This window comes from Misgurnus anguillicaudatus, chromosome 13 (assembly GCF_027580225.2).
Source record: "Misgurnus anguillicaudatus chromosome 13, ASM2758022v2, whole genome shotgun sequence".
In the NCBI taxonomy this organism is placed as follows: Eukaryota; Metazoa; Chordata; class Actinopteri; order Cypriniformes; family Cobitidae; genus Misgurnus; species Misgurnus anguillicaudatus.
Window position 1 is genome coordinate 23,831,224 of NC_073349.2, and position 12,887 is coordinate 23,844,110.

At 38.5% G+C, this 12,887-nt stretch overlaps 1 protein-coding gene across 1 annotated transcript in view; it reads right to left on the reverse strand.

Moving 5' to 3' along the window:
• Nucleotides 1-352: 352 nt before the first annotated feature.
• The window catches only part of plxna2 (plexin A2), a 260,451-nt gene continuing 247,916 nt past the window's right edge, over nt 353-12,887 (reverse strand). The window contains exons 28-32 of the mRNA XM_073875455.1: nt 12,255-12,445; nt 10,917-11,086; nt 10,613-10,825; nt 9,072-9,222; nt 353-3,394 (exon numbers count right to left, since the gene is read on the reverse strand). Of these exons, the coding sequence (XP_073731556.1) occupies nt 3,299-3,394; nt 9,072-9,222; nt 10,613-10,825; nt 10,917-11,086; nt 12,255-12,445 (821 nt within the window). The 3' untranslated portion in view covers nt 353-3,298. The remainder of the gene's footprint in view (nt 3,395-9,071; nt 9,223-10,612; nt 10,826-10,916; nt 11,087-12,254; nt 12,446-12,887) is intronic.

Consider the following 12,887-nt stretch of genomic DNA (forward strand, 5'->3'; position numbering starts at 1 on the left):
GTAAAGTTTATTTATATATAACAACAGTACAAAGTGAATCCTTGGCTTGCAAAATAGGTGTGCTTCATATTTACAATAGGTACACAGTAATATAATATAACAAAACTAAATCAATAAAAAAAAACAAGACCAACTTTTTTTTCTTTTTAAATAATCTCTTACAATTTTCACAACACTTAAAAAACAACAAGAACAGACAACCATAAGCGTTATTATTATCGAGGTCATTATTATTTCTATGTACTATGTTACAGAACTCCAGTGTCTACAAAGAGAGATTTGTTTATAATTTAGCACGATTGAAAATGGATGGATATTCACACTTGATGCGACTACAAAAGCCTTTCTCTCAGTTTCCTCACAATTAAGATAATTGGTAATATGAAGAGAATATGAACATTTCACTTGTTTGTAGCATGCTATTCCATCACAGAGCAAAACATTAACCAAAAAGATAAAAGTGCACAAAATTGATTCAAAGACTCTCGATTCGTGCCATATATAAAACGAGCGGCCGTCTCGACCGCTGACGATATTTCTAAAAGCTGCCCAGTGCCGTAAAATGTTATTCTGCTCTGCAGAATAGCGCAATAAAAATTAAAATTAAAATTCACTTTACTCACTTTTTGAGGGTATCGAATGTTTTAATAAACAGCAATCGCATCGAGATACTAAATCTCTCTTTACAAAGTGCAATTTCCTGTGCCACAAAATTATTTTAGGACAGAGAAATACAGTATCTCTGAATATATCTGGAGAGTCGTACCTCCTCGACTAATGTGGCGGCATCACATTAACATTAAAAGGGTTTAAGCAACATCCTGGGAAAAACTGTGAGGACATCAAGGTTAACAGAACGTCTCCGAGAGACTTAAACCCTTAGAGAGCCACGATTAGCTCGGATGAATGTAAAACAGGGAAGACTGTGGATAATCGAATTTACTGTAGGAAGCTTCATCTTGTCCCCTCATGTCATTGACATGAGAAATAAATATATCACAATGTCTGTATAATCAGTGTTTTTGTGTTGTTTCCCATTTAAAATATCTAAACATCCTAAAATTAAGAATAATGTGATAAAGCTTTAATTATGTTTAGTTTTATTATCCCATAAGCAATTATCTTAACTTTTCATTGTTTTAGGCACAAATCAGCCTACAATTGAACTTTTTTACGTTTAAAGGAAGATCTCTGAAGACATTTAGATGGAAAACAATGCAAAAACACTAACTAATACTGTTTATTCCAGCAGTGTATACGCCACATCATATACAGTGACTATTCAGGTGCTAGAGGAATATGTGGTTGTTCAGGAAGAGTATCCCATAGTTTTCCATACCTTAACAGATCAATTCACTGTCAGTCATAACGCTCCTCATTTGTAATCTCTCGCACTGGTTCCTATTTTTGATGCGTATTTTTTATCTCCTGATCACACTGTGCACACGACTGCTTGAGATCAAAGCCGAGCTTCAAAGCGGCAGGAGAAATTTGAAGCTAAAGGGGTCTGTCTCTCCATCTCATTCCTATGCTTCTCGAATACTCCGCGAGACACCACCAACCGGCTGTCTGGGCGAGGCCACGCCTCCACCACATCGTTTCATTCATTTAACTTTTCTGATCAGTCACAGCAAACAAAGACAGGAAAACAACATAAAAACCATTAAATAAACTTAAGGCCACAGGGGAAAACAATGACTTTGAAAGCCTCGTGCTGTATTGGATATACAGAGAGTTGCGATTTTGCGATTTTGGGTTCCAGTTTGAACCCGAGCTGACTTCGACCTGAACGACCTTGTCTATTTTGGTATGGGTGATCTTTAAAAGCAACTCTACTTGCCATCATGCATTATAAATGAAAGCAATCTTTGTTCGTGCTCTCTGTTGACATATTTCATGTCAGACGATGCAGAAAAAAAAGGAAAAAGCACTCAACCTTTCATGAATCCAGAAGTATTTTAAATACTTTACATTCCAAATCTTTTCGTACCTGAATTTGCAAGTCGTGAGAGAGCGATCGGCCCAAAGGGTTTGTTCCCTTAATCAACCAAGTGCACAAATAACTTAAAGAGATCTTTTGGCACTTCATCCCGACATGTCCAGCACTATGCGTACAGAAAGGAAGTGACATGGTATATTACATCATCAGCCTTCCTTTGAGTCATCCACAACATGACCTCTTGGCACTTGAATATAGGAGTATATGGGAATGAAGACGTAATTTTTTTTTAAATATGAGGTACTTTATAATGCATGCAGACTACACACACATTGGACCATACATAATAAGTAATACTCTCTGGTAAGATGATCTCAAGTAAGTCCATTCATTTCAAAGGGTCTCCGTTTCATTTTTAGCTACACGTCGCTGCATCCGTAGAAGAATTTTGGCAGCTCTTTCATCGTGGATTTACATCGAGCGCATCGGTTCTTCAGGACGTGCCGTGGATATCAGCTCAACTGATTCACGTTTTTAGAAAAGCATGGCAAAGACAAAATAGAGTACGTTTGTACATTCACATACGCTTACATGTAGAAAACAGGACGTATACACACAGAGAGAGAGAGAGACTGCGGAGCAGAGTTTGTTCGTCCGGTTCAACACTGGTCCTTCAAAGAACGCCAATCCAAGAGTTTGGGGCGAACGGACATGCTGGTTGAAATCTGGCCCCTTTACGATGGAGTTGCATTATCACCGAGACGATCTGAATAGTTCCTCGTGGTCTCTAAAGCCAGAGACACTCCAAAACAACATGCACAAGCGTGTTGGTAGCAGTCGCTGCTTTCCAGGGAAAGAGACGTGGCGTTTCATCACACTAAAACTGATGAACTGTACTAGCGTCACTACGCCATGAGGACTCCAGTGGCAACTGCAACAGAACTTAAAAGCAATCGTGTATAAAAATAACATTTGGAAGTAAAAACCAACGGCGAGGCAGTGGAAGTCTGGTTCCGGCGAATCCTCTTCCGATGGTTTCCGCAAAACGAGCAATGTTTTTAAAGGAAGAATCTATAAATCGTAATTCTTGCATCCATCCATCACGGTATTTTGTGCAAGACACGTCAAACCAGCAAACAAAAAACGAAATAAAAGCACATAAAACCGTGAAAGTCAGGAAAGCCGATCGTCCCATTTTGCGTTTCTAAAAACTCCACTTCAGATTTCCATCACGATATAAAAGTGGCCAGTTTTATCGAATAGTTGTCCATTGGAAAAGGTAACCTCTAAGGTCTCTATCCAGTAGCTCGGGCTTTGGATGATGGTTGGACTGAGTAAAGGTTTTGGTTAGTCTTTCTCTCAGCTCTCTAATGACATGGCGGCGATGAGCTGTTCCACTTTATAAGCCAGGCGTTGTTTCCTCGCCGTCTCGTCCTGATCCAATGCAGCCGTGATCTGGAAAAGAAAGCAACGTCGTGTTAATCTACATCTGAGGTTAGGGGTCAACTATCTAACAACTGCTAAAGTGCACATTATAACCAGGCTTGTGGAGTAACAGAATACATGTAACGGCGTTATGTAATCAGGATACAAAAATCCAGTAACTGTAATGCTGCGTTCACACCAGCCGCGGTAGGCGTCAAGCACGAGTGATTTCAGTGTTAAGTCAATGTAAAGACACATTGACGCGCGTCTGGAGGTCCTGTATTGAGCATTGCCGCTGCAAAAGCGCGAGTTGAAAAATTTGGCGAAAAACGCGTTGCATTAGCCAATAAGGAGCTTGCACTAGTATTGACGTGATTACAGGAAGCGAGCGGAGTCACAGAAGCCCCTCCCATGATGCCAATTTGCGCGTGAATGTCTTGATGACTAGAAGTTCACGCGCGAATGAAGCGAGTAAACTCAAAATGTTCAAGCGGCAAGCTATACACTGTAGACGCAAATTTGACAAATCAAATGCGGCTGGTGTGAACCCACGGTAATTCGTTACACTTACGTCAAAAAACTTAGTAATCAGATTATAGTTACTTTTTGAAAAAGGGGGGATACTTTCAGGATTACAATGGTTTCATTTAAATCTAAATAAATCAGTATTTTTGCATAATAACACTATATAAAACGTTGCTTGATTAATGACTCACGACACGAGTAACATATTACTTTCCTGTAGCCTACATGTTAGTTAAAAATAAAACAAAATAATCTGTAATATGTACTGTAGCCACTAGATGTCTGTATAGTCCTCTACATTAAATTCTGTGAAATTCTTAATAAATAAAAGTTTTTGGTTTTTAATAATATTTGATCTTGAAGTAATCCAAAAGTACTAAACACGTTTTTATGAAGTAATTTGTAACTGTAACTGAATACATTTTTAAAGTAACCCTCCCAAGCCTGATTATAACACAATGAAAGATGGACAAGTTGCCTTTGAAATACTTAGAAGGCATTTAAATCTTATTTAGGACAGAGGGCTAGCATCTCAAAATGAGCTTTTGATAAAATGGCTGTAAAGAAGAGATCAGTCGTGGCATAAAAGCTGCACAGTAACTTGAGAATGTGGTTTGAATTTTAATAAAAATTGTTTCTTGTCACCGAAGACGTATGTCACCTCATTCAAGTAGCAAAGTATCCAAATTTACAAGCTTTATCCTCAGTTAACCAAGTCTATCCTCTCTTTTCAATCTGGTGGCATCATCGCTATGGCAACCGTCAGTCTAGCCAATATCGGTACCTATCTAAACTAACAAAGGATTTCATCACTGTGCTGCAGTCAATCCTCAAGACTGGAGATGAAACATTTTACAGACTACAAAAAATAAATTGCGCATTTCACAAAGCGATCCGGACGGCCATTAAACACAAGACACGTTCTTCAGACGGCATACTCTGTACCTAATTATCACAGACCAGTTACTGCTCACTATGATATGAGACTTGGGCCAATTTTCAGCTTCTGTGAGAGAAATTGCCCGAGACTTATTTCATGAATATTTCATTAAAAGGGAAAATGTAGCTTTGGAGTCCGACCCGCGCTGTGGAGTGCCATATCTCATTTCTATCTGTGCGCTTTTAAAAAAATCACGGCAATCAAAAGTGTCGAGTCATGTTGAGAAGAGACGGGCGCGTGGGTCGGACCCCTCTCTGTGCTTGTGTCAACGTCCGACTGTGGTGTCGACGGGAACGCCAGGGGAAGCGACATTGTGACTGCGGTCTGCCACTGATTTGCACATCAAACGGTGAAAATGAAGGGAAACTGGATCGATACGGGCAAAACTGAGCCAACTACATTTTGCAACTGAAATGTATTGCCAGAATACACTCTTTTTTTTATTTAAACAATAGGCTATTTCACCTCAAATCTCAGTGTGAGAGAAAACAATGTTTCCATCAGCAACATGCTTTTCCTTTCTCAAGCCATCAAAACAAAGAAGCTACTACACCAATGCCATTTGGACCCAAGAGTCACGCTGTGGCAAACAAACCCAAGCACTTACGCATAAAAATAAAATATGGATGCTATCAACTATGCAGAAACCACAGGCCACTAGATGCCTGGTACATCTTGCACCCGGATTTCCCAGAATGCCTTTCATCGAAGCCACACCTCTGGAGCTATAGTGCAGGTCAACACTCCTATACAGCGGCAGAATGAGCATGTATTTAACAAGAAACATGTGCACTGAATCTTTCATGCATTTTAGTGTAGCTACAGTATAAAAGCACTCCCTACATTATTGTGTCTGATGTAGTTGTCTTTATTTTTCAAAGAGGGCATGTTCTCTCTCTTTTGCTGTCGCTCATCAGGTTAAGTGCTCTGCGAGTCTGACAGAGGTAATTTTTTTCACTTGTCATATTCGCATTTTATAATGAATTAGTGCAGGTACGGCTTGTTACCGCCGTACTGCATTGGCGGCCCCAGATATTTGGCTCGGTGAACCAAAGGACATTCTCTTCTCTGGTGTATGAATGTGTGAGTGAATGGGTGAATGTGAGGCAAAAATTGTAAAGCGCTTTGGATGGCCATTGGTCTATGAAAGCGCTATATAAATGCAGTCCATTTTACCATTTACCATTCTCAACTCCGTTGTCCTCTCTCAAACAGGTGGTTTAGATTTCTAGTACAAAAATGATCAACCTAATGTATAACAAATATATAATTGGCTATAATAAGTAAAGCTGGATGTATTAACATGGAGAAATACGTTTCCAATTTGTATGTAGCAAGAAATAGATAAACACCTAATAAAAAGATTTTACAAATTTTCTTGGGGACCTCCCCGGACCCCAGTACACTCAAAGTTTTCAACTGTGGATCCAGTTCCAGTTAATTTATAAAGCATATAATAAAACAACAGAGTTGACCACAGTGCTGTACAACCAATAACACATTAACTCTTTCCCCACCAGCATTTTTTAAAAGTTGCCAGCCAGCGCCAGAAAAATGCATTCATTAAATATATAAACATACAATATATCAGATGAAAGAACAAACCCTCTGCTTTCAAACAAAAATAATTGCATCCTATCTTCATTTGTTTTCTTTTTATCACCTCTTTATATGGGTATGGGTACAACATTTTTTGCAAAAAGCTGAATAATTGCATTTTTGTACAGGACTTTTGTTAAAGATCAGATTCTGAATGAAGATCAAAACATACACAGAGCGTTTACTGTTTTTGGATTAGTGTATGCTTTAGTGTTTCTTTTTAGTGTCTTAAAACTCTTACATACATCTTGAGACTTTTAACTCTTTCCCGCCATTGACAAGTCACCTTGTTAATTTAGAGAAAACATTTGCATAAAAAATATGTCCCTGGTGAATTTTTATTTTAATCTGCAATACCGTGATTATCCACTAGATGGTTACCTAATTTATGAAAAAACTGAAGCCAAAACGTTATTCACTAATTTTAAACCCTGTGTATGTTTTGATAAGCGTTCTGAATATGATCTCTAACGAAATTCCTTCACAAAAATGCAATTATTTGCTAATTTTTATTTTTTTTAAGAAAAAAGTTTATAAGCTTTATAGAAAAAATATAGAAAGGAATAATCGTTTTTTTCTCTCGTTTTGTTTGTTTGTTTGAAAGCAGAGGGTATGTTCTTTCATTTGATATATTTGTATGTGTATTTATTTTTAGAAGAAAATTTTCCTGGAAGGCATTTTGTGAAACTTTTGTGAAAATCATAAAAAATGCTGGCGGGCTGGAGGGGAATGGGTTAAACCCAATACCTGGGACAGCAATACCTTAACATCTAAGTATGCCCAAACGCTAGCATTAAATGCTAGTTTTACATCTCATATCTTGTAAAATGTTGTTCGTGAAGGTAGAGTATACTGATAAATTAAACATAAACATTTCTTAAAGTCCCTGTAAAGTCAGATATTAAATTTTTTTTTTTTTGTCACGCCACAGAAAAATGTGTTATTAATCACCCTATACCAATTTTGAACGGTGGAAAAAAATGGCAAGTAAATAAACTAATTTATCAAAATTTTGGAGAAATATGCAGCATTCTATGCAGCAGTGGGGGCGTGTCTGCTGTCTGTGCTGAAACCACGCCCACTCGTGGGAAAGCTGCCGTCTCTCTCAGCTTTCAAATACTGCCACAACCTGAATGGATTAAAGGGAAGCATTTTTCATATGTGTTTAATATGTGTTTAATATGTTTCTTGGGATCGAACCCACAACCTTCATGCTACTAACGCAATGCTATACCAGTTGAGCTACAGGAACACAATTTAGATATTATTTGGAACAATCAAACCATAAATAATACAATTTTGTATTTTTATTTGAAAAGTTCCTAGTTTAAAGTGTTAAAAAGGTAGAAAACCGCTACTCTACAGTATTTGAAGCCTGAATGCATTTCTCTGAGTGCAGAGTTAAAAAAAAACGACACACAATAAAGAGACCAGAGGCATGTGAATAGACACAGACAAACAAGTAAAAGCGCGATATTTACATGATAGGGGAGAGACTGCAGGCTCTCTCCTAAACGCTGTGTAAAGTAAAGGTCAGGCTAATGGCTCCCCTGAGTGGAGCTGCCATTACGGCTGGAACATCTCCATCGAGGGTCCTACACTACGGCTCTTTGTGTCGAAGTGGCTGTCAGTGATCTAGCTGTGTGTAATCAGAGCTCTATTCATGCTCTCCATCTTCCGTCCACTTCTCTTTCCCTGTGCATGGCGTGTCTGCGTGAGTGAAGTTTGGTGCATGTGGCATCACAGATGACATCATACTGTGAAACTCCTGTGTTGGAATCTGTGTTATTCGACAAATAGGGTTTTATTGATCTGGAGCGAGCATCAGGAAAATGTTATTTTCTCTATAAAACACGAATAAAGATGTTGGCCAGAAAGTAAGAAATGAAAAGCCTCCATTTATTTTCATTGCATCTTTCTTCAATGTAATTCAAATAAATGGTGACTGAGGCTGCAGTCCCTAATGTGTGCCTAAAATCTCTTCTTATAAAAAAGAAACATTACATATCGTATTTTCTGGACTATAAGTCGCTCCGGAGTACAAGTCGCATCAGTCAAAAATGCGTTTTGAAGAGGAAAAGTCCGGACTATAAGTCGCGTTTATTTAGAAAATGATTTTCACAAAATCCAAGCCAAAGAACAGACATATAGTCTGAAAAGTCATTCAACTAAACAATAGCACAGAACATCAGGCTGAATAGGTGTCCGTACACGTTAAAGTAACATAAACAGTTATTTACACGATACACAATAGCATACAGAACATACATGGGAGGCTAAATAGGCTAAATTAACACGACAAGCCAAATCAAGTTCAAAAGGTCCCGAAGTCATTCCACATCACTGAATCCATTAAATTACATAAATACAGGAGCAGCATAGAGCAGATTCTTGTGGCTGTAGACGGTAATGGGTTCTCTTGGTTCATATGAAATAATTTGGACGTATAAGTCGCACCTGACTATAAGTTCCAGTACCCGCCAAACTATGAAAAAAGTGTGACTTATAGTCCAGAAAATATGATACATTTACATTTATTCATTTTGCAGACGCCTTTCTCCAAAGCAACTCACAAAAAAAGAGAGCATTTTACGGCAATAAACATTTTAAGCACAGGAGATTGTTGTGTAAGTGTCACCTCACCTCTTCGCTGTATTTGCTAATGTAGGAGTAAATCTCATTGAGGGCACTGAGCATGTTAAAATCACTGGAGTGAAGTCGTGCCTGTTCAGCCAAGTATGCATTCATGTCCTGATCAGAGATGGCTGGCAGTCTACCGATGTCAGCGTAGTACCTGTGGAGACAGCCAGGGGGTGACACTCAATATGGAGCTTGTTGAATTGTTTACATTTTATGAAATAAAAAAAATCTATGGCATTTCACTTTGCATATAGACCGTTTCAGCAGTAACAACATAAACAAGCGGCTATCGCGTTATGCACTTAATTTCCGGTAAACTCCGCTAATAATAAATAACAACAAAGTTCTTTAAACGTAGTTTATTTATATAACAAGCAAAAAAACAACAACACATGGATTACCTAGGAAACCAAAACATTTGTTATTTTCGACGAGGCATTTGTTCAAGAGATCAGTTTAGCAACTAGTCAGACCATTAAAAAAACGAAACCGGAAGTAAGGTTCGGATCCAGACGTGTATCACGTGCGTCCGATGAAACCGTCTATACAAATACAGATGAACATCACTACTAAATAGTGGTGGCTGGTGAGTGCTCTTCCAAGGGGCGCAAATGCAAAATATGTGTTTGGAGTGTCATATGTGTAGCTCGTGTTTTCAAAATATGTGTTTGTTGCGGGCTGGGCAAAATTTTTTTTTTTCGATTAATCGTTTTTTTAACGTGGTTAATTCAGAATCGATTCTCAAAGAGCAGAATCGATTTTTTCCCACATATTTTTTCTGCAAACATTGAACGTAAGATTACAGTTTTCATTCAGTGCTTAAAATGGCAGTTTTAGGTGCTTCATCGACGTTGATGCCACCTTCACATAAAAAGTAAGGAGGTATGGAAGCATTTTAGATTTCGCAAGCAAGACGACGACAATTGTGTTGAGGCTTTTAATTTCTTTTTATTAATAACCCACTTGTAAACTTATGTTCAGTGTTATTTTTTATTAATATAGTATTTTTATTAAATCTATATACATTGAGGAGAATCGAGTATAAAAACCGACCCAAGAATCGGAACCGAAATTTGAATCGTGAATCGCAATCGAATCGATTTGATAGCTTGTGAATCGAAACAGAATCGATCTGAAACATCTGAATCGATACCCAGCCCTAATCATGTGTCTTGCCAAGATAAGTGCCTGCGGCACACACGTCAAAACCGTTTATGATAAAAAAGACGCTCACGTTTACAAAATACACGCAAGACACTCCCTTAACACTAAACTCTGATCATGCATGAGATTAAGCGAGTATATGTCAAACGAGAGTGTCTCTTTTATTATAAACCCTTTAGACGCGTCTGCAGCAGGCACTTATTTTGACAAGACACGTGATGCACAAAGGTTCACCTGATGCGCAGAACACATATTTTGAAATGACGAACCACACATATGACGGCTACATACATGTTGTAATGAGCTTCGCATCGTGCATCCTCGATAAAGATGTCACTGGCCGCCACTGCTACTAAATATGTTTAAATATGAGACTTTACCTTTCTACCCAGTTCTTGTAGTTGGGGATATCTTTAGCATAAAGCAGCTTGTTTGAGGGCGAGTCTTTGCCCAATCTGTGTTCAGATGTGGAACACGAATCCATGAAGGTCTGGGCCACCACGGATAGACACGCATCCGTGATGCTGCTCTTGTGGATGTCGAAAACGAACTGCGGATTCTTGATCACATTAACCCAGAAACGCAGAGGAAGGCTGGACAGACAGAAAGACAAGAACGGTTAGATCGCTTTATTCCAGTGTTTCTACGGTTTTGTTCTGGAGGTTCGGCTGAGCGTTCTCTTACCAGTTACTCTTCCATGTATGTCGGACATCTGTGTCATGGATGCCGTGCTTGTCTGCCTGTTCATCCAGAAAGTCGAACATGTATTTAATAGCTAGCGGAAGGGCGCTACCTCTGTGCACCGTGCTGAAGAGAGTCTCGAACAAATCGTCGACAAACTTCTGCAGCGTACCCTAAGAAAGAAAAAGACACAAAAAAGTTCACATGAAGTCTTAACGTAATTTCACATTTTACACTCTTTCGTCTTATGCCGCGTACACACCAAAAGCGAAGCTTCACTCCTAGCTCAAGATTACTCGCGGGGTTTAATTTTGCATCATGTGAATTTTCCGCTTAAGTTGAATATTTTCAACTTGGCTGGAAGACGTGTTTGAGGCGAATAGCACGTGTTCGCGCCATTCACATCGCGCCACGTGAATTCACGTCTATTTGCATCTTATGTAATCTACTTGTGCAAATAGGTACATTCGCATCAGGTGTGTACGCAGCATTAGGGTGATTTTCGCGAAATTAGACTTATGAGGTGTCATGAAACATTTTGTTATAAAAAGTAAATGCAAAGTAAGAGTATCAAAATAAGTAGCATACAGTTACAAACTTCTCTTCACGTACTATTTTGCACATGATTTCAAATGACATCATACAAACCAATTTTGTTGTTTTTTCCACATTTAAAGGGAAAATTTTCATTACCGCAACATGTCCATGACTGGATTTGGGTTCTTTGACAAATATTTATAATTAAAAAATCTAAAAAAAAATTAAAAGCTTCAGTGCATGTTATACTATAAACATTTACAGTAAAGAAACATGTGGTATTTGGTGATCATTGGTAAATTTAGAGACAATAATAAGGACTATAAATGTGTCCAAGAAAATTTTTATCATCCTCCGCAACAATTTTCAATCATTGTTTAAGCCCTCAAGGAACTAATTTTTTTTTTAATTAGCTGGAAGGGACATAATTGACTGTGACACTCAAGATGGCTACCAGGTAAGCAGTTCTTATTTTTTTCTTCAGATAAATGTATAGTACCTAGACAACTTTTTAGTTCTCATTACCGAAACATGAGTTTGTAAATGCATATATTTAATGTAATATCGTGTTGCGGTAATGATAATTTTTGATAATGAAAATTTAAAAATGTAAATTATTCTAAAGGAAATATTTTTAAAATCCTCTAAAAATAATATTTATAGTAAGTTCAGACCTTAATCTTATATGTGCAAAAAATAATTGGGTTCAAAGGCTTTTTAAAAATTCGGACACCTGGACACATTCTAAATCTAGATTTCATGAGAATCACCCAAATACATATTTCTATATACAGTAGATGCTACCTTAGTAGCAAGCAGGCGGGTGAGGTAGATCTCAGAAACCATTTTGCTCCCTCGGTCGCCCTCTTTCTGGTCTCCATGTTCGTGGTTCTTCACCAGGTGCCAGACCTTGACTCCGCTCTCCAGGTCCGGTGTGATCATGGGAGCGCGGGACCGCAGGCTGTCCGGGCTTCCCGTGTAGCGGAAAGTCGAGTCTGCAGTGAGAGAGAAATAAGGATTTGGATCATCCACACCAGATGAGCAGAAAGCGTGACTGGCATTTCATTTATTGCGCCTAATCCCTAGGTATCTCTGTCCAACGTTCTCTCTCTGTAGACGATTCACATCACCATTCATTCTAGACTTTGCGAGATGAGCTGAACCTCTCGGGTCTCCCCTTAAAAGGATTCATAATTGGCTCGTCTTGATTCATTGTGTTGCAGGCACGCTTCAAACGTTTGCGTTGCAGGACACAATCAATGCATTTAAAGATTTCTAATGGGTTAAGCTCTCCTATCACCTTATCCAACTCATCTCCTTACCCCTCCATCGTATCGAGTTAAGTAATCAGTCTCTTGTTCACTTTCCTCAATTAGATGCGCTGCGTTTTTATTCAGAGCTCTCATGGGAGGTCAGATTGGCTTTTCACAGTAATAT